This window comes from Epinephelus fuscoguttatus, linkage group LG22 (assembly GCF_011397635.1).
Source record: "Epinephelus fuscoguttatus linkage group LG22, E.fuscoguttatus.final_Chr_v1".
In the NCBI taxonomy this organism is placed as follows: domain Eukaryota; kingdom Metazoa; phylum Chordata; class Actinopteri; order Perciformes; family Serranidae; genus Epinephelus; species Epinephelus fuscoguttatus.
The window spans coordinates 21,543,115-21,565,730 of record NC_064773.1 but is presented as its reverse complement, the minus strand read 5'-3'; the positions used below and the strand labels follow the sequence as shown (position 1 = coordinate 21,565,730).

At 45.3% G+C, this 22,616-nt stretch overlaps 1 protein-coding gene across 14 annotated transcripts in view; it reads right to left on the bottom strand.

The window, feature by feature from the left end:
* The window catches only part of sox5 (SRY-box transcription factor 5), a 311,103-nt gene that overhangs the window by 61,247 nt on the left and 227,240 nt on the right, over positions 1 to 22,616 (bottom strand). For all 14 annotated transcript variants that reach the window (XM_049566743.1, XM_049566742.1, XM_049566744.1 and 11 more), the window contains one exon: positions 20,467 to 20,689. In XM_049566743.1, coding sequence (XP_049422700.1) covers positions 20,467 to 20,689 — 223 coding nt within the window. The remainder of the gene's footprint in view (positions 1 to 20,466; positions 20,690 to 22,616) is intronic.

Here is a 22,616-nt window from a genome sequence, read left to right as displayed (position 1 = left end):
TAAAGGAGGACAGCACAACTCTTTCCATGAAAATCAGAGTAGCTACTCCCTGTTCTTCTGACGTATAAGACGTGTGTGTGTGTTCTGTGAGGTAAGCGGGTGGAGTCTGGTGCCCACGCAGGGGTGTGGGCTGCATATTTGCAGGGTGGGGTGTTGGGAGCTGAGGGCGAGGGAGGATACCCGCCTCCCCCTTGACAAAAATGAAGGAGTGAGGAAATGAAAAGATGAAGGGAATAAAAGGAAGTGGACGTGTGAGGCGTACAAGGCAGTAAAGGAGTGTAATGTTAACTCATGAAATTCAGTTTCCCCCTGAAGTAGCTTTAAGGTTGGAAAAATGATCTTATTCCACTTATTTATATTCTGTATCAGCTTGTTCCAGCTCATTATTAAAGCTATATGATGTTTACACTGGATAAAATATTCAAACCCAATATTCTTTGGGACATTAATGGGACACTGGAAACTTTTAAAAACCATCCTTCCTTGTTTTGACTGTCTGGGTTTTGAACGCACAACTCTGGATCCCGATTGTTGTATTTTTAAAGCGCATTAATTCATCCGAGGGTGACGTTCCCAGTCCAATCCCGCACTGCAGCGCGAGGGATTCTGGGAAAAGCAGAGGGGGGAAAACGCTGACAATAACTCTGGAATCGTTGGCTATTATCTTGGCTCATTGGCTCAAACGGAGTCAAGCTGCTGCCCTGCAGCCGAGCCAAAACAACCCCGTCCACCTGCCGAGAGAGGGAGAGAGACACTGTGTGCGTGTGTGTGTGTGTGTGTGTGTGTGTGTGTGTGTGTGTGTGTGTGTGTTAGAGCGAGCCCCCATCCGGCTTTTGGATCCACAGTGAGCTTTTGGTTCAGAAGCTGCTGGAGAGAGAAGGCGAGGGAGAAAGAGAGAGAGGGAGAGATGGGAGGAGACTCGACTTCAGTCCAGCTCGCCCCAACCAACCTCACAAACAATACCTCTCTCTCCCTCTCTCACTCACTTTCTATTTTTCACTCAGACGTTTTGCCCTGAGTCACCACAAGCGGCCAGCTCTATTTTTCCTATTATCTCATATTTGTGAAGCCTGGAGACCTTTAGAGGAAAATGGAGGGAGGGTTGGTGAGGAGGAGGAGGAGGAGGAAGAGGGGGGTTTGTGGAAAGAGAGGGAGTGAGAGACACAGAGAGAGAGAGCCTGGGCCCTCGGGTGCACAACAAAGGGACCTCTGTGCCAGCGCCAGGCCCAGCCGGGCTCAGAGGAGGGTGGAGGATGAAGGAGGAGAACGAAGGAGGAGGAGGAGGGCCCACAGGAAAGGGCCCTGGCTTGGGACCCGTGGCCGGCCCTTATATTCCGAAAAAACAGGCTCCACATTGACTTGGGCCTTGGCAGCCATGGGGCGGGCTCCTGCTACTCCCCCCCCCCGCCTTCCCCTCCTTTTCCTTCTCCGTTCTCCTCTTCCCTCCCAAACTGAGCAGGGGTCAGCATTGAATAAGCAATTATACAAGCACTGGTGGAGTTTGTCTGAGACTGCCACCCTGAACACTGAAGTATTGAGATGGAAGGAAGAAGTAACAGAGAGGGAAAGCGAGCAGAGATGTGTGGTGACTTCTGTGGGGGGAAAAACATTCGCTGACGGCCATGACGGAGACAGAGAAAGCACGCTTACATATGATGGAAAGATTAGATTATAACTGTCATGTAAACTAAAATAGTCTCCCTCCAAGCTCCTCAAATACCGATAATACGACGGTCAGCGTACCAAAGCACGAGGCGCCCTATGAGATGGGTTAGAGTAGGAAGAGTAGGAAAGTTTGCAAAGGGCGGACAGGAGGGGAGGTGGATGGGTCAAACAAACTCAAGACATTCACCCAAGAGACCGCTGTTTGTGTCATTTATGAAACTAAAGTCAATCAAGTTATTTTGGTAACAATGTAGTGTGCTAGCATGTGTAGCATACTACACTTGCAACGTATGTCACGTGACATAACCTAACATACTTATTTTTTAAGCCAAACCATGATGTTTTTTCTAAATCGAAACCTGCGCTTTTGTTGCCTAAACCTAAGGAAGTAGACCTAAAAAGAAATGTTTATTTTACCTATGTTCTAACTTTATTTTGAAAAGAAAATGTTTGCATTTAATCAGCGGAAACGTAAATTGACATGCGTGATGAGCGTGCAAAACTTATGCTAGGAGGGTACCTGGAGCATCATAGTTTGACGTGTAGGGCCACTGACCAAGCATCGGTATTTGTTGGAGTCATGTTTGTCCATGTTATTCTGAACCTCATAGATGCACTAATCAAACTTTTTCCTCTTAATCTTGGGTTGCAAACACACCTGCACATACACTCAAACTTACATGGACATAGTTTTGTCAAGATAGCTCCAGGTTGTGCTAACTATGCTACACAAATGACCCGTCTTAACACTTCACCTAACACAGCAGCAGTCCCTATTGTACTGAATTTGCTGTAGTTTAAAAAGGGAAAAAGTAGTGTCACTATCTAAATCATATGAGGTAAGTCTTTCAGTAGTAAGATGTTACAACTTTGATAGACTCGACCCCCTACATTATGGAAATGTTCAAAGAAACTTCCGAAAAGAAAAAAGCAGAATTTGGAATACAACTGCTCACTTATTTACACCCTCTTGATACTGCAGCTTTTGCTTTTCAGTCTGGCTTATTCCCCCCCGCGCTGAAGGCACCGACACACTCCATTACGAAATGATGATGTTGATATTTTGATGATCAATTCATGTCTGGTTGAGCTGGGCCATGTGTCTGGACACATTTTCATCGATTCCTTCTAAAGACGGTCCAATCGTTCCAAAGCGAAGGGGGCCGTGCCAAGATTACGGGCAGTCTCTTGTCAAAAAAAAAAAAAAAAAAAAACGAGAAGAAGAAGAAGAAAAAAAACCAGGGGCACTATACTGCGGCTTGAGAGAGGAGAAAGAGATAGAGAGGGAGATGTATCAAAAAGCTTTTTGTCCAAGCCCACCTCGCACCACCACCTCCGCAAGGTTAGCCGCTAACAGTACCAATTACTGGCTTGTTGTTGGGGAGAACAGCGCTTGGCAACAGTTGCCGCGGTGGCCGGGCCTCTGTGTAAACACTAAAATCCCTCTCCTCCTCCTCCTCCTTCTTACTTTCTAGCCCCCTCCCAGTGCTCCCTGTCTCCCACTGAAGCAGAGGATCGCGAGTCAGAGAGAAACAGAGAGCGTGCACATATATACTGTATGTGTGTGTGTGTGTTAGGCTCAGTCCCTGGTCGCTCTCAACGTCCACAGTGACTTTTTAATTCAGAAGCTGCTCCAACTTTAGTTATTAATAAACACCCAGACCACTAGGCAGGCTAAGGGGACACGTTCACACACACAAACTGAGAGTATCTGGCACGCACTCACACACCGAACTACATGACATCAACTTCTGAGAGTTAAGAGACTGTTATTCACCGTGCAAAGTAAGTTAAGTTTTTGGGTGAAGCAACAAGGGACATATGGTCCTCCCCTAAAGTACTGTCACAATCGCAGACGCGTCTCTAAACACATTTCGGGGCGACACACCTGTTACAGAAAATCGCACACACACCATATCACTTGCCAAAACACCTAAAGGCTAACCGAAGAGAGGGCTTTATTTTTGTTTTTTAAGGAGATGAAGTTTTAGGGGGAGGGGGAAAAAAAGCTTAAAAAGGACAAATTAGCTTTTTTTTCCCTCTCCTTTAAATGTGAGGCCACCGTGCTGCAGAAATATAAAAAGCAGGAATGTAACTAACACAAAACAACAGATGTAGTGTGCTCTTTTTTTCATTCTAATATTAGGGATTGTATGGATGTATATAGCAACATGTTTCCATTAAATGCGACGTTCTAAGAATAGGCCACAGCACATAAAGCGAACATTTACAAGGGTGTCAGTCAACAATTTAATAAATTGAAAATCCATTTATCTGAATACAGAGTTCTGCCCTTCACTCCACTGCCTTTCCCTAACAGATGGTGTTGTGGGTGCTTATGTCCAATTTGATTTGAACCAAACCCTCAGCCAATTTTTACACTGGCATGAAATCTCAGCGAGCCAGATCCACACACTGGCAGTCAGAAATAGCAGCGGAGAGGGCGCGACATTGTGAAAGAACGATGAAGGGCAAAATCTGGAGCGACATTCGAGAAAGTCGCAGAAAAACTTTCCTTGTTGTTTCATTTTCGCTCGTGTGCTGTTTATATTTTTTTTCTCCACTCTTTCTCCTCCTCCTCCTTCTTCTTCTTCTTCTCCTCTCTCCCCTCCTCTGCATGTTGTTTTTGAGCTGAGCTGGAGAAATTAGCGATGCTATCTTAATGCAGTGTTTTTTGCGGGAGACAGAGAAACGTTCCTTTCACAGACACACACACATACACACACACAGCATTTTCCCAATTGCCTCTGTGACCTCCATTATCATTAAATGGTGTTTGATAGCATCTAGACATTTGAATCCGCTGTGGACTAATTCAGCTCGGCCCCTGATAGCCGCTGCCACTGCACCTTATTAGGGACAAGCTATGGGACCCAACACAGATCCCATTTTCATTTTACTGCCTCATACTTTACAGGCTGAAGAGACCAAGTGTCAACTGTGGTACTGATAACCACCACATACTGCCCGCTAATTGCCTGGTTAACAAACATACCCTCGTGAGAGACTTTTGAATAGATAATAGAGCTTCACACGCAACAATGGGTCATGCTGTATTTAAAACTCAATGTATTCACAGAGGATCCTTTGAAAAGCCGCCGTGATGAGTACATCGTGTGTCAGGTGAAAAACGTATATCTCCTGAATGTAAAGTAAGAAAAGCATCTTTATTACTTTTAGGATTTTGGGGCTTTTCAATATGATTTGAGAGTGTTTCAAAAGCATGAGAGGTCAAAGAGTTTTCTCAACCAATAGTAATGCATGATGTAATCTGCCAACTAAAGCATGAAAATCACTTAAATTAGGTTTTCAGCAACAATTTCTATGCAACTTGCAGATGGAAATGTAATTTGCAGACTCTTGAAATCTTTAGTTTCATGGAAAAAAAATTCTGATTCATATCAGTGACCTGTGAATCAACCGATAAGACAAGCCAATTTTCTTAAATTGCAAATAATAATAAAAAAAAAAGCGTGTCTGCAAATTCTGCTTTCTCAACCTGATGTCAGAGCGAGGAGAGGGTTAAATACTCAGGGCCGGCACTCTTTTAATGCACGCACATCTCTCCCTGTCAAAAGCATCCTGTTGAAGTAGGCCAAGGCGTGTGTATCGGTGTGTATCTGTGTGTGTGTGTGTGTGTGTGTGTAACTGTGTCGTACACAGTGGCTCGGGCTGCTGTAATGGAAAATGACACTTGCAATCTGTCTCGTGGCAATAACCCCTCTTCAGTGCTCTTGTCTCCACTCCGTGCACACACACACGTGCACGAGCGCACACTCAATGTCTCTGTCACCGCAGCAGCCCCCGGGCCGTCCTTGTCACTGCACAGCTTTATTGCATCACTTTAACGTGACAACAAAAGAAGACATTGTGTATTGGGCCTGCTGTGTATAGGAGGGGAACGGACCCACGCATTAACTACGCGAGAGACAGACGGAGAGTACACACACACACACACACACACACACACACACACACACACACACACACACACACACACACACACACCCCCACAGAGTGCAGCGTTTTCTCTTGTGAGTCGTGACATTTTTCGTCTGCCTGTCAAAGCAATGACAGAGAGACAGACAGAACAGCAAGACACTCCTGACACACTAATGTTGCTTTGCATGTTAGAAGCCTATTCAAACAAGGCTGAGCTGCGACTTTAACCTCCCCTGCGCTTGTGTGTGTACGCGCGAGTGTGTTTGTGCATGTGAGACTGATGGGTAAAGACTGTTATTTCTGATGCTATCATAGTTTTGGCCCTGTGTTGGCTGTTTGATTGACAGTTGGCTTGGCTTTAGAGTGGCTTTGCTTTGCCGGACGGCGGAGGCGGGACCCGCCTATTCCAGTTAACGCGGACGCTGTTGACAAGCACAAACAGACGCACACGCACACACTTCTCCCTCTGTTTATGTGTCTGTTTGAGTCTTGATATCTGTCTCTGTCTCTTTCTGTCTTTCTTCTCTATGTGTGAATGTTTGTTCCATCTGCGCGTCGATCGGCCCGAGACAGAGCGCGTTGTAAAGCCTTAAGAATAGCCCACATTGTCCTGGGTGCTGCTCAAAGATAGGGCGACAGACATGTGAGAACCATTAGACCAATGGCAACAACAGTCCAAACAGCACTGGAATGCTCTGCTGACTAGCATGTGTGTGTTTATATGTGTGTATGTGTGTGTGTGTGTGTGTGTGCCTGACCTGTTGGAGCCTTAAGAGTCACTGAGCTCCAATTATTCGCTCACGTCGACGTCTCCCCCTGTAAATCTTTTCCTACTCCCAATTTTCCTGGCAAGATCATCATCGTTTGATTGGTTGATGAGATTTGCCTCGTCAATAATGGCTGATGCTGCTGGTTAGGTCACATTTAGATCACTTAGCCATCTGTGGCTAACACAGAGGAGGGGTAGAACTCACACAAATTAAATGACAATGACAGAGTTGGTGAAAGAACATATTGTGTTGACGGTGAATCATTTTTCTCTTAAATTTTACCCTTTTTTTGGGTCGCATACAAACTGGACGTGTGGGGTTTCAAAGGAAGGGGTGTTTGGGAGGAAGGCAGAATCTAATGAAAGATGCCATTGAGTTGCATCATGGGAAATGTAGGCTCGAATGTTTTTGGTACTGGGGACTAAAAGTCAGGATGTCTTGACAGTTGCTGAGTTCCCTAACTTTCCAGGGGTGCAAAAATGAATTTGCTAGAGTCCCCCTTTAATCAACTAACTTTTTTGTTTAATAATTAGTCTTAACATTTGTCATTTAATACCTGGCCAATTTGTCAATAAAGTCATGCAGGAATGAGTCCTTAATACCAGAAATGAGTTAGCGTGTTTGTACGTCTGGTTCCTTCGTCTTGAAGTCCATGAGTTTTTTGAATGGGATTTTGGATAGGGCGGCACGGTGGTGTGGTGGTTAGCACTCTCGCCTCACAGCAAGAGGGTTGCCGGTTCGGAGTTTGCATGTTCTCCCCGTGTCAGCGTGGGTTCTCTCCAAGCACTCTGGCTTCCTCCCACAGTCCAAAGACATGCAGATTGGGGACTAGGTTAATTGATAACTCTTAATTGTCCGTAGGTGTGAATGTGAGCGTGAATGGTTGTCTGTCTCTATGTGTCAGCCCTGTGATAGTCTGGTGACCTGTCCAGGATGTACCCTGCCTCTCGCCCGATGTCAGCTGGGATAGGCTCCAGCCCCCCCGCGACCCTCAAGAGGATGAAGCGGTTAGAAGATGAATGAACGATTTTGGATAACACAAGCTAAATAGACTTTGACGACTGTCTACGGCATAAAACACACCCGTAAATACCTCACTTGAGAATCTTTGAGTGTCTTAAGAAAGGCAGTGGCTGAATGAGGCTACAGAAATTGTTGGAGACATTTAATGACATCGTGTAAAACACCATCTTTACAGCCTGATTGCGGTCATGGCATTAGGTCATGCGACTGCGGTTTGGTTCATTCATTGCCTAACTTTAGCTGTTTACTTCTGGCGATGTTTCAAAAATCATAAAAGCGGTGTTCATTTGTGAAGATAACCTTGCTGAACAAAACGTGTCAGCATCACAAACTTTTGTCTGCCACAGAGCTTATTGAAACAATCCAAAATCCAGTGGAGAAAGAAAAATCCTGTTGGCTTTTTGTCGAGGGAACTACAGCGATGGTGGGCCTAGAAAATGTTTTTTGCATGCCGATTTGTTGGTAGATTCAAGACCACTAATGTAAGTCAGTGGAGTGGAGGGAACTGGAGCTCAAATGTGCAGACCGCCCATTCAAACTTGATAAGTTTTAGGCGTAAAATTTAATTGGTATATCTACCATAAACACTAGGAAGTAATGAATGATTAGGATGTTTATCAAACCAATCCTGTGTCTTTATCAGAACAAGTTAACTGTGTCAATTCAATTACACTTACACTGACTTCACTGATAAATATTATACAATCTTTGACTTCTGCTTCTCTCAGACATCTTGCATCAGTACTTCTTTTCTTCCTGAACATTCCTGTCTGCCTTTGACCCTCTTCACCTCCTCCCCCCGCCGTTCCTCCGACAAGACACCCATGACTCTTTGAGTGGGCTAATTGTCATAACAACGTTTGGCTCAGAAGAGACTGGAGACTACAGTCGGGTATGATAACCTTGGCCGTAACCTCGTTAGTGTAATTAAACAAACCAACAAAACGGACGAGGAGGGCGTGATCTAAAGTGGGGCACAATCCAGTCCAGTTTAGTGGGCTAGAAACCCTGCGTTCGCCTGTGTTTTCACATAGTAAACTGATACTGGGGGGGCAGGGAGAGCTAGACAGAGGGCTCAATGTTAGGGAGTGTGTTGGGCGTGTGTGCTTTTGGGGTGTAAGAGTGTGTCAGACAAACTGACATGACTGAACAAACAAGTGTCCAGTGTCTCGGCGTGGACAGCTCCTTGAACCAGCATCACAAGACTGTCTAGTGTGAAGCTTGCGAACAAACATGAGTACAGTACATGAGTTCAATTTGGAGAGAGAGAGAGAGAGAGAGAGAGAGAGGACAGACACTGAGAGCGGGAGAGATAAAGATAGATAAAAAATCTGCCAGAAGGAAGTGATTGTGGAATGTTTCCCTCAATGCTTTGTGTCCATGAATGTGGACCCAGATACCAGCATCACGGCTTCGAAACCCACCACTCACCATATGACACACACACACACACACTCACGCACATGGACAGACAGGAAAGCTCGCAAACTCCACCCACATCTAAAGGAGCCTTAAATAGCGCTGTTACACACCACTTACACACGGCTGATCATTGGTATTCATAGTAACTCACCATTTTACTCACAAATTTCAACAACAAGGATTCTAAATTTAAGCAACCAAAAGATAAGGGCTGTGAGCGCAGGCGGGGAGTCTGTGGTGACGCAGGCAGACACAGATCAGAGAAGTATGAGGTGGAAGTTTCATGGTAACTCTTTGAAATGAAGCAAAGAGGAGTGAGGAATGAACGAGACTCAGGTGTACATTTGTGAGTGTGATGTTTTGGAGAAAAGAAAGGAACAAGTGAGCATGAGGAAGGCGGGGAGGTGAAGGTGGAGAGGTAGAAATCATGTGTCGCCGTAAGAATGGAGAGTTTCTCCAAAAGTAAACACAGTTACAGGCCAAGCTAATATAAACAAGCCTTATTGGAGGTTTACTCGCTGAATACAGAAGCAAATCCATCATTCAGAGAGAAGACTTGTTCCTACAGTAAGGCACCTTTAAATGATGGGCTCTAGTTGTCTTGGTGAGTTCAGAGCAACTCTCACTATGTATTAATGATCACTGTGGTGTCATGTCGTAACGTCCCTTTTAAACCCAGTGACGGTGATGTTTTGGAGAGGCTACAGAAACACACACCTGGGTTACAGACAAGACTGGCGTACAGCAGCTGATTTGCTTTGTCGGTATTACAATGAGCCAAGAGGACCCCATGTTTGTGTGTGTACATGCACACGTCGCCCTGTGTGTGTGCACGCTTTGCATCTGAGTGTGCGTATGTTTGGATGTTTGTGTGTGTGTGTGTGTGTGTGTAGGTGACAGCTCCAGCCCCAAACTGACTGGCATCTGGCGGTGGCAGTTGTTTTAACAGCTGAGCTGACAGCATTAATCCGAACGCACCCAAATCAAAAGGAGACAACACCTGTTCACTGCTCCTGAGCCCAGCCGAGGAAGAGGCGAGGGAGGGAGGAGGGGAGGGGGGGGGAAGAGACGGAGAGCGAAGTATGAATGGAGGCAGGGAGTGAAAGAGATGGAGGGGGAGTGATTAGAAGCAGGTGGAGAGAGTGACGGGGACAAAAGGAGGTAGGAGGAGAGGGATGGAGGGAAGGTAGCAGGGAGGAGAGACAGGAGCGAGGGTAGGGCAAGGATGGAAAGCAAGGGATAAGAGGGGGGAAAGAGACAGAAGAGGGAAGGATGAGGTAGGAGAAAAGGAGGAGAAGGCGGGGGGGACGATGAGAGCGGGCACGCTGCCAGGCAACACACACACGGCACTCTTTCCCCTGAGCGAAGCGGAAAGGGGCAGTGGGCCAAACAAGGAGGGAGGGGTGAAAATAGAGGAGAGGAAGGGGTAGAGGTGAATGGATGGATAGAGGGATCCCACAGGGAGGGAGAGAGGGAGGGAGAGAGAGAAGGATGGCTGAGGAGGGATGAGGGGGGGAGCAGACGGGCAGACAGAGAAGTGCAGCAGCGATCTATCCAGAGGACCATCACAGCTCCGACATGAGTGGCTGATGATAGCCGGTCCGCTGGCCAAGCAGCAGCGAAGGAAAAAGAATGTGAGTGAAGGGGTGGGGGGTGGAGAGGGGACTGCCTGTCTCCCAACATCTGGCTCAAATAAGGCCCGGGTCTTGCTGTGGGCTCGGGGTCACGACCCCTGAGGCTGACAACACAGACGCCACCACTTCATCTGCAGGACCCGCCCTGTGACCAGCAAGCCAGGGGTTAATTAATATAGACCCTGTGGCTTCAAAAGCTGACACAGTGACTGGCTGACGCAGCGGCTGAGTGAATGGATGTCTGAGTAGCTACAAGACGGAGTAGCTGAGAGTCTGACTTCTTGGCAACTGCAGGACTGGCCTCCATTGCTCGCTGACTGGCTGACATATTGAAAGACTGAGTAACTAGCTGACTGACTTGTTGCTCTGCGACTGACTGAAGTGCTAAAGCTCCACAACAGTATGCACACCACCTTGACATCTGTCATATAAGATGGAGCGGAAATGGTAAGGGTGGCCCGTGGGTGGTGATTACGTGGACGGCTGGAATGAGTCCATTCGCTATCCCTGATGCATCATGGGTAGCTCCTTGGTCAGGTCACACAGGCTGGTGCGTTCGTCATCCCAAGTGCGGCGACATACTGTACATGAGTGTTTTTACTGCAGTGTGTGCAGACAATCTAACAAGAGCTACTCAGTGATACACACCAATGCCACGCCTCCACTCAGGCTGTTAAAGCCCCTTTTATATCCGTGTCAGGCCTTAAATCCTGCGCTGGACACTGCTGACATGGGTGATAGGGGGCTCTGATGCTTCCACATGTGTAAAAATTGCGCTAAGGAGATTCTGCTACTTTGCGCACAAGCCTACATGGATTAAAAAGAAGAAACTAGGGTGTAGCCTCTGTCACACTTACACACACACACACACACACACACACACACATATATATATATATATATATATATATTTATATAGACAAGTAGTATGCAGCAGTTAGGGCATGGAGACACACAAACTCAATCTCTTGCAAAAACAGCCACAGCTAATAAGCTCAAACACAGAGCTAACTTCCAGTCTATTTAAAGTGCATTATAGCCTACAGTAAGCTTACGTGCTGCGATGAAGGCGCCATAAAATTGTAGATGTGAACCTACAGTATAGGACCTGTTTATATAGGTCACATAAACACTTAAGCAGATGCATGCGTGCATGTAGTATAGATGGACATACATGTATGTATGCATCACAATAAGGAAAGTTAATCTCACTTTTATCTGCTTGAATGTGATCATCTTGCCATGCCTGGTTGATTTGCTCATGGTTTACTGATTTAAAAGCATCTCTTTAAAGCTCTGCTTCCTGTATTGTTTTCTAGTTCATCTGAGTGTTATGATTCATGGAACAAACATTAATGCCATATTTTAAGGGTGCATAATTTCATAATATTTTCATTCCAGTCAATTACTAACCTTTACCTTTTTTCCGCACCAAAATTAGCTTGTCTATGCGAGTTTTTGTAAATAGACGATAGAGTGCTTTTCAACTGCCAGTAGACCAGAGCCATGTACATGGTCATGAACAGGCCAGAAAACAGGTTAGTAAACAATAGAAAGCAGCATGGAGGCTAGTAAAAATGTTACAGTGGTCTCTTCTTTTTTATAAACCAAACTCACTGTGTGCTGACTAAATTTTGAATGATGTTCGAGCACTGTTTGGATGAAGACGAAGGGTATTTTGAGGTGGTGTGTCATTGAATCGTGCTGGAAAAGGGGTTAAGGTTAGCGTGTCCACCTGAGTGTAGTATTTCCATCACTGTCAATCAAAGCCGATCGGAGCAGGAGCCTATAAATACATGTGACAACTACAGAGATTGTAACTGTCCCCATTATATACAAAAGTCAGATGTTAGCAGGTGCCAGAGGGTTCTTTTTGTCCAGTGGAAAAGGTACGAGTTCAAATTAAGTCAAGGTTAAGGTCACAGAAATTCAGGTGAACATGCAAAAATGTGAAATTTGTATAGAGATAGGCTTAAAATTGAACATATAGGAATCATTTTTCAAAAAATTAGTGATTAATAAATGACGATTGACTTGGGTTAAGATGTTTTTCTCACTGGGAATTACCGACTGTTCTGTAACTCAACACACTTGCTAACTAAACTCAAGCTAAAATAAAGTCAGACCTTTGTCTCTGTTTTCCTCGTGATTAGGATCAAATTACATAGTTCTTTCCAGGAAACTCTCGAGGCTGCTACCGACGTGTGTATTAAAGAGTTACAAATAGTTGTAATTGAGCCTTCAATACTACTGTATGAGAAAAGACAGATGTCATCAATTAGGTATTTCTAAGTTAAGTAAACTTAGAAATGCCTCCATGCACACACACACTTTAACATTTGCATGTTCACAGAACTGTCTGTAAAGCTCACAGCAGAGTGAGAACTTTTTATATTTTGCCGTGGCACAATGTCAAGATGAAAAGTCAAGCGTTTCATTCCAAATTGCAGCATCCACCTACTCACAAAGTGACTGCTGGTATGTCAGTAAACTACTTAATGGAAGACTGCTGAAGTTATCTGCTCACTTGACGACGCTTCCTATTAAGTGAAAATGTTTGAGGGTGCAGTCGTCTGGCCTTTTGAAAACTGGTTGAACTCCAAGAAGCAATTCCTTTCCACAGTGTTTCTCAGAGCGTTATTTGTTGCTTAAATGCCTTCAAAGGGAAAGTTTTAAGATGTTTCAGCTGCATTTCATATCCTTTTGATAAAGTAATTGAGGGACAAAAGTCGGCGCACTTTACACAAAACTCATTCATCTTGCAGCCATTTTGCAGCATAAAAACATTCCTCCGTCTCTCCATGGCAATGGGAGAAAAGACCCGAGAAAGGGTGATCGCAGAAATAGAAGAGAAAACAACAACAGGGCGTGCAAATGAAGAGAGTTTATGAGAACGCTGAAAAGATAAATCATGAATTCCACTGATTTGGTCATGGGACATGGCGCTGAATGGAAGTCAATGGGCGGATGCCAAAACACTGGGGCCTGTCTAACATTTGGGAGTTGGTGACAGGAGGCCTTTATGTGGGACAGTCTGACTCACAATAATACACACACAGACACCCAAACATATTAATATGATTGCATGACAAACAGTAAGTGCACAAATACGTTCCTAATGCGAAGAAATAAACGCATAAACACTCCCACTAGCGTCTTCATCACCAGGTACCAACAAGACAAGAATACACACATGCAAATACAAATACTGTAGGACAGTAATATTGTGGATGTGTCACAATAGCCACGCTATGGAAGCCCTGGCTGATTCATGAACCTCAGGCCTTTGTCCTTAACTTAATGCCACGCCGGGAGGCCAATAACACACACAGACACACACACACACCATCAGGAAAACCACAGGACCCTCTCTCCTCTCTCTAAGCCCCTTTATGCTCATGTATTGGACAAAAGCTGGGGCACTGCTTTTCCCCCAAAACACTCTCGCACACACACACATACACACACACACACGCACGCTATTCATCGCCTTAATATCACTCATCTGGACTGGGAAGAATGGTAGAAAGGAGTTTCATCCTCACTGATTGTCTCGTGCAAGGCTGAGAGAGAGAATGCCACGTTGAAAAGCAGACGCAAAACAATTCAATAAGAAAAGTGACTTGAATGCGGCTTTCATCAAGCCAACAATGGCCAGCCCCACAATAGGCCTCAGGTTCGCCCCATGACGTTGCCTGTTTCTCATGCCACAAAAGGACAAAAAAAAAAAAAAAAAAAAACCACAAATTGACTCGATTTGAATTGGAAGCCATGTCCATGATGATTTTCCCCCCATCTATTAAAAAACGCAGTGAAGTTAACTGACACTCGGATAACTGGGAAGAGCGATAAATAAAAAAGAAATGGTTCTTTTAGATGAGCGACATGAAGCGCGAGCTCTTAGTCTGCTTCAAAGTGAGTTTTATTGGTGCAAAGAGAGATTCTTTTTCAATCTGTGCACAGAACGTTTCAATATCACCACTGGCGTTTTAGTTTTTCTTTGCCAGGTCACAGGATTGGAGGCGTAGCATAAAAAACAACGCATAGAGTTCAAATCTCTTTAGTTAGAGGTTCAAGGCAGAGTTAGTCTCATAAGCACAGTGTCAGCTCCTCTTTAGCGAACGCTGACTGTGTATTTAGAGGCCTTTAACTGGCAAACAGGACAACAAAATCGCACTTTTCCTGGCTTGCCTGAACTTTCTTTTTCACTTGTGGTGAATTAGAGAAAAGAAAAAACAATTCCCTCTTTCAACCTCCCCCTCTGTTTCGTTTCATTCGCCTTCCTTTTCCCAGCGCGAGAAGAATGATCTCGACAAACAATGGCTGTAAGAGTCCTGCTGCACTTCATGTTAATTTATACAACTAACTAATTACCGACAAAGGGTGGAAATCACATAAAGACATTCGCCCGCTCCCACGCTAGGGCTGTGAACCTGCTGCTGTACGAGTATGTGTGCGTTGCAGTCCACAAATTCCCCTCAGAGATCTGTGCCTAAAAGTCACAGGCCCATGTGATGACTTGGGTTTTATACGCCATTGTTGATGTTTATAGTGTGTGCGCATGTGTGTGTGTGTGTGTGTGTGACATAACCCCCCATATAGCGGAGCAGTTGAAGGATTAAGTAAAGTGAAGAAGGGGGGTGGTCTGATGGACGGATGAACCAGAGACTGCCTCAATCCTTCCACTTCTTCGGCTCTTTTTTTTCTCCTCCCTTTCTCTCCCTCTCTCCTTCTTCTTGGCAGAATGTATCCGCCCTTCCCATTGTCACCCATTGGAGTGTACGGAGGCGTGAGGGAGCTCCAGCCACTGTGTGCTTGTGTGGCACAATGGCCTTGCCTAAGTGCTGTCCTATAAAATGCCTCAGTGCTCTCTAAAAGCAAGCCCTGGGTTCCCTCCCTGCCTTGAAAATAGATGAAGTGCTGTGCGTGCATGTGTGAGCATGTGTCTGTGTGTGTGTGTGACATCTGTCATTGAGTTGGCATTTTCAGTATGGAAACCAGTGCCTTGGAGCAGAGACTACGCTCAGCTATAAAAACACCATTCTGGTTGACCTCAAGGTTGCCGGCGCGGCTATAAACCTGCACATTGTGCGTGAGGGTGTGCACGGGCGAGGCTGTGTGTGTGTGTGCATGAGTGCGCCTCTTGTTTCCCTGCACGTGTGTTCAGGTCAAGGCCGCGCTATATAGAGGGCAGGGTCTGACCCCAGAGCTGCGCCATGGCTCGGTAAAACAACAAGATATTGCCATTTGTTGACCCTGACGACGTCACCGCCAAGAGAGGTGACCACCGAAGCCACACAATCAAGCTCAGTGCAAAATTATTTACAGCGCTAAGCTATTTTTTATAAGAGTAGCAATCATTGTGTCAAACTGGATGTCAGCTCACATGAAAGTGGGCAATTTGAGTGTGTTTTTCTTCTCCTTTTTAGGGAAAGACATCTTAATTGTTAAAATCAGCCTTTAAAGAAGTTTAATTCTGAAATTTAGAAGACGATGGTGGCATTAAATTGCTGCTGAATCAATACAAATTTCTATCACAGGTTTTTTTTTTCACAGGAAGTGAAGTGTTGACACTGGGAGTGCAGAGAACTGAGGAATACTGACAAATCTGGCTGCTGAATAAAAAGCAAAGAACTTCATTTTCAAAACAAAAACAAAAAAATCGAGTGAAAACTGGCAACTCTGCACGTTAAGTGATGGATGACTCACATCATTTAGGCAAAATGCAGTGTCAAAAGGGTTATTCAGCTAAAAAGATATATAGTGGAAACACAATTATAGTGGAGGAGCGGTTCACAGCAGAGGTTAGACATTAAAAAAAAAAAAGAGATAACAGAAAAAGTCCCGGAGGCCACGGAGCCCCAGTGACGGGTAGCTGGAGCTGGGTAGCAGAGGGTCAACAGACAGGTCCCGAGATGGAGCTCAGCTGGCACTGACTGTGAGCCACTTACAGTTAGAGGAGAAGAGGAAGAGGAAGAGGAAGAGGGAGAGGAGAGGAGAGGAGAGGAGAGGAGAGGAGAGGAGAGGAGAGGAGAGGAGGAATGAGGCTGAGTGTCTGGTGAAAGTCCAGGGCAGCGGAGGCACCACTCCAGGGGCCGAGATGAACATCTGTGCCCCATTTAGTGATGTTTCTCCTCCTTTTAATTCCCCCCGTTTTTCTTCTTCTTTTATTTCGCAGTTTATCATCTCACTCTGTCTGTCTGTCTATCAGATGCATGTCTTCTCCCACCGCTGGTCTAATAGATTATCACCAGGCCCTGCTCTGTGGCACAAAAGTCACAAGAGGTTAAACGGCGAGTCCAAGGGAACGGTCCAGGTGTGTGTGTGTGTGTGTGTGTGTGTGTGTGTGTGTGTGTGTGTGTGTGTGTGTTCAGCCGCACAGGTGTGTGTGCAGCCATCTCTCTCGGGCTTTAACACCGGCTCTCCTCTCGACCCCTCACCTCCCGCGACGCTCTGCACTCTGCTCTCATTATTCCACGTAATGACACACACACACGCTGCAGCACGAGCCGCTCACCCAGCAGCCTCTCGCCTCGGGTCCAAACAAACACACACATAAACACAAACACAAGCACAAGCACACACACACACACGCGCGAGTGAGTGTCATGGCATTCTTATCTTCACTGTTCCTCCCTGTCGCTCCTGAAGAATTTATTGAAGGCAGCGTTTGTGCGTCTGCACATACATGTACCGGTGTGTGTGTGTGTGTGAGAGTGTGTATCTCCAGGGTAGCAGGTGGCCGGTGGAGTAAGACAGGAGATGAATGGAGAGAGCAGGGGAGCGGTGGAGCATGGTTGGGCCAGGCCATGGGGGACAACATGGCTAGTCATTTATTAGAGGGCCAACACACATACACACCTTGCATGCATGCAAAATGCAATCCTTGCCATAACACACACGTACACACACACACTGTCACAAATACATATGCAAATACACACACACACAAGTATACATGCTCCCAAAGGCTTAAACAGCACACACATACACACACACTGACCTAGTATCTACCATTCTCCATTCATCTAGCCTAAGTAGAGCAACACTAGCCACAGACACAGAACTATATCTTTCAAACTTAAGCCATATTTGTGTGTGTGTGTGTGTGTGTGTGCCTGATTGTCTATGTGTGTGTGTGTGTGTGTGAGATGTCTCACTCCAGGCTTGCCTTCGATAAGTCAAGCTTCTCATTCTGTTTCGAGATGTTTATCGTTTTCTGACCCATTTTGTGTCTTTGGCCCCTTGTTCACATCCCTCCTAGTGTTAATGCTCCTAGACTCTAAATGTGTGTGTGTGTGTGTGTGTGTGTGTGTGTGTGTGTGTGTGTGTGTGTCATTGATCCAGCTGGAAGCAGTGTGTGAGTGTGTATGTGTGTGTGTGTGTGTGTGTGTGTGTGTGTGTGTGTAAGAGAGAGAGAGCAGTAATATTCCAGGCCTTTCATAATGATTAAAGCCTTCATTAAATTTTCATCCCAACCTGCTGTTTGCTGCTAATGGCCTTTGTGAGCCACACAGCCAAACAATAGCTAGCCGGGCACAGAAAAGGGATTTCTATCTCGCGTTCAATACCGCCCCTCGTCGTTTCTCTCCAATCCCCCCCCCTCCATTTCCCTCTGCCTCTCTTCATCTTTTCTCAGCATCCCTTTTCTTCCTTTACTCTCTTTTCTTTCTTCCTTTCTCTCTTGCTTGGCCTGGGTTTGTGTGTGTGTGTGTGTGCATGTGTGTGCTGGGTCTGCAGGCGCTGGGGCCTTTTGTTAGCGCGTTTCATTTAAACGTAGGGCAGATAATGCTCCGGGTTGGTTTGGATGCCGCACCACTGTGGCACTCTGCTAATGGGGTCTGTGAAGACACTGCTCTCTCTCTCTCTCCTTCACCCTTCTCTTCTTCCGTCTTGTCTTTACATCTCCCTCTCTCTCTTCTCTCCGTCTCTCTGTTTCTGCGCTGGCTGACTCATAAAGATCCATTATTGTTGGTTTTTTTCCCTGTGCAGCCAGTTCACGAGGTCCAGCGAAGCAGCGAACAACCCAAAACACACCTCAATTACAGCTCAGCTCGACAAACAGCCCAGTATTTTCTTTCTTTCTTTCTCTCTCTCTTTTTTTTGTAAAATGTGCCACAACAGGCCTCTCTATTGACTGGAATAAAAACAACCAGACGGCGAGAACTGACCGGCAGTCTCGGGTGCTTTGAAAAACCTTGCAGAAAAAAGCATGGAAAAAATAAGGTTAGCGCATCGCAGCTTGAAATGAAAGCCTGTTGATGCACTGCCGGAACACACACCAACACATGAACACCTACACTTAAAAGACAGACACACACTGTACCGCTGCACTGTTCTTTCACCTTTCGGAACACAGTGCTGTACGGGGCTGCATACAGTTCAGAGATGTTTGAAAAAGAAATCTCAGTGCACAGCAGTGGTGGATTTAGAAGCTAGAGGGAAAGTATGGAAGTGTATAAGAAGATCTACTGGTTGCATCTGCTATAGAGGTCCTGACCGCATTGTGGATCGGGTTCAATTATCCTCGGGTCTCTTCAGGTCTTGTGTTTGGGTTTGGACAGGTTTACCACAGGTCCTTTTTGGTCTGGGTCCAACAATTTTGCCCATGTAGACGCCTAATCTAGTTTGCTTAAAGGTATACTACACAGGATTGTGAAAATCCAACCCCAGATTCACTCTCGTTTAGCATGTTGCCTCACTATATTTACGTTTTCTCTGCGCTGTGTCTCTTGGATGTCTGTGCTTAAAAGTCCAGTATGTAGGATAACACTGATTTGTGACGTGCAACTACTTTATTCAGTGTTTTTACCGGTTTAAATGACCAGGTCTGTTTGTTTTGGAGAGGAGGAGACCTCTGCGGATAATTCAACTCCGGTTTCAGCTGGTTGCAACCTGCAACCCTCACCTGATCGCTACCTTTTAATAACCCCGAACCTCATCTAAGTGCTGTGGGAGTACACATCCATAAACGTCCTAAACATAGACGATAAGAAGAAGGTATGAAAATCCAGGCAGAGGGCAGTCTTTGCAGGAAAAACACACCCCCCACACACTTCCAGTGGGTCATAAGTGATAACTGAGAGGTATTACTTCTGTATGGTTAAAGGTTATTCTGTGTAGTGTACCTTTAAGGGCCTTTGAGCAAGGCAGTGAATCCCTACTGCCTTCAAGTACCTGTTTTTCGAACTGACGCTGACCTCCCTGTGCAGCGCATGAAAGTTATCTTCACCAATAAAGCACAATGTTATTTATATTATGCATCAGATGGACACCTGTTGGTAATCTCTTTATCACATTAGCACCATCACATGCATTTCATAGTGACTTAAGCCCCCATTTATGTGCCCAATGAGAAATTAGAGCTTGCCATGAGCTAATTTTATCCATTGACTCCGACTGTTAGCCCAAGGCTAAATTTGTGAATGAAATGTGGGGGCTAATCGAGCTATGCAAGGTTGCCCCAGGCAAAAATCTGGTTTATTGTCTTCAACAGTGTACAAAATGTTTATCTCGTGGTTGAGAGAGCATTATTCAAAGGGTTAAAAGGTAGTAGGAAAGGTGATAGGATGCATTTAACCCTTTATGATCGTTTAGCAGAAAGAAATCTCAATATAAGTGTCTCTTCTTTTGGAATGAAAGCTGGGAAGCATTTGGAGAGTTCGGCTTTTCACACACTCCGGCATACACTCCACACACATAAACACGCACACATCTTATTTGTCAGAGGGTGATAGATATGCAAAGCATGGTGGACAATAGGCCCAAACAGCTGATGCTGTCTGTCTGTGTGCTGGAAAAACAAAGGCTTGCCTCTCATCTGAATGTGTGTGGGTTCATAACAGAGGGACAGAGGGAGAGAGTGATAGAGAGAAAACAAGAGAGCACGAAAGGAAGAAGATACAAGGGACAACAGAGTGTGACAAAAAAGAGCGGCACAGAGCCAGGGGGATGGCGGGGAGTTGTGGATCACACATCTGGCCGCACAAGTGTCCCCTTTCATCACTGACCTTCTGGCTCGTTCTTGATCAGCTCCTCCATTTTGCGTTGTTTCAGTGTGTCCACCACGTCTGCCAGGCTGCCCTTGCGTCTCTCGGGAGTCCCCAGGGTGCCCGTGGCCGAGCCCCCGTCACTGCAGGGCCGCCCTCCACCTCCGCCATCCTCTTTACCCGGTGAGGTAGCATTGTGCTGGGGGTAAGGACTCAAAGAGCTCCCCTTAGTGCCGTCCTGCTCCTGGAAGAGAAGGAGGAAAGGAGAAAGAGTAAATAAAGTGTAAGATTTATCTCAACTTTAAGATATAAGTAAACAAACTGTGGGAGAAAAAGAAGAGGAGGAGGAGCTGGCATACGCCCTTCATTATCTCCATCCTCGTCTCCTCCTCTTGCTCCCTTTATTCTCTCCATCTCCCCTTCTCATAGCTCGACGCAACCAACTGTCATCCCTGGCCAGTTATCTCAAGTTAGGGCACACTTCTTCTTCTTCTCTCCCTCTCACATCCTCGGGAATCTGCATTTGACTGACTTGGAGGTACTTGACAGAACAAGCACATGAAACAGCAGCAAAAAGACTCCACACACTCTTAGAGTCACGCTAACTCTTCATTACAAAGCCTTCAGCGGCTCGGCTTTGAGGGACGTCCAACGCTTCTGTACCAAATCCCAAGCCCAAGTTTCAGTGCTACTGCGCTACTTTTGTCCTACGATTCATGACAATTAATGCTGAGAATGCAACTCCATCAAACAGGAAAATCACAAAAAAATAGATCCTCCCTTTTTAAAAAAAAAAAAAAACCACAAAGCTTTGGAGGAGTGTCAAGTCATTTCCATAAATTCATGAAAGCTCTGACAAAACAACAATCAACATGACAGATACAAAGTATAATATATACAGCTCATAGTAAAGCTCGGCGCCTATTGCCAAGCTGTCGTGATGAATAATTATCCCACTGTCTCCTGTCTAAAGTTTACACTGTCTTTAACACCTTAAGTTTAATGACCTTTGGCAATCATACTCCTCTGCAAAAAAAATGCACAAAATTGATTTCTAAATCTTGAAATCTGTACTTTTTTTCCCCTGAGTTTTGGTCGATTACAGAGCCTCTTTCCCAAAAATGTGTTTAAGCTTCATTCAGTAAAATTATGTCTGTGCAGAGTTTGACACCAGACGGCTGTTTTCACATTCATCTGCTCAATGCACATACAGTGAGAATGGACATTTTCATCCTGTATCCAGTCAGTGTTTCCCCTATCATGATACTGCAGTTGTTGTGGCAAGATGCACCATATCAAAGTTCCTCAGTACAGACCAACACCATCAACCTGATGGCTGAGGTGATGCAGAGACATCGGACGCTGCTTCTGGACCAGCTGAGAAGCAAGGGAGCTGGCCGAGTAAAAGATCGGAGTCACTCGCAACTCTGTGTGACTACGTCTACGTTTCAAAATAAGGTGTTAACACAGTGCCTGTCGGTGAAGATTCTCAGTCATCCAGGTCATGGTAATCATAAGCGCTATATCGTAGGCAACTGGACTTGCTTGCGTTTCCTGAAGACATTTCGCCTCTCATCCAAGAAGCTTCCTCAGTTCTAAATGACTATTACGGAAAACTGAAGAAGCTTCTTGGATGAGAGGCGAAGCATCTTCGAGAAATGCAAGCAAGTCCAGTTGCCTACGATATAGCACTTACGAACACAGTGCTCATAACAAATAAATGTATGGAAATATATGAATTGGATTGTATTTACAGGAAGAATAAAATTTGACCTGTGTTCCTTATAAATCAAAATTAAGAAACCCAACTAAATTATGAGAAAAATTAGTTTATTCTTTGATTTTGATTGACTGGACATGAATTCTAGCAATGACTAATACATTTCAATTAAGGACATCTTTGACTCAGGTTGTTCTGTACACAATGGTCATACCTTAATCTACGAAAAGTAACACGTGAATTCGTACATAACCAACGAAAATCAGAAAACAAGTGAACTTGTTATTTGAAGGCAGTAGTTCCCAACTGGTCCAGCCACGGGGTCCAGATTTCTCCTTAGTCATTAGTTCAAGATCCACACAGTTTAATATATTTAGCGTCATATTTGCATTTGGCCATGTCGTCGAGCTAGCTTGATGTAGCTGTCCATTAGTCAATTAATCTACAGCAG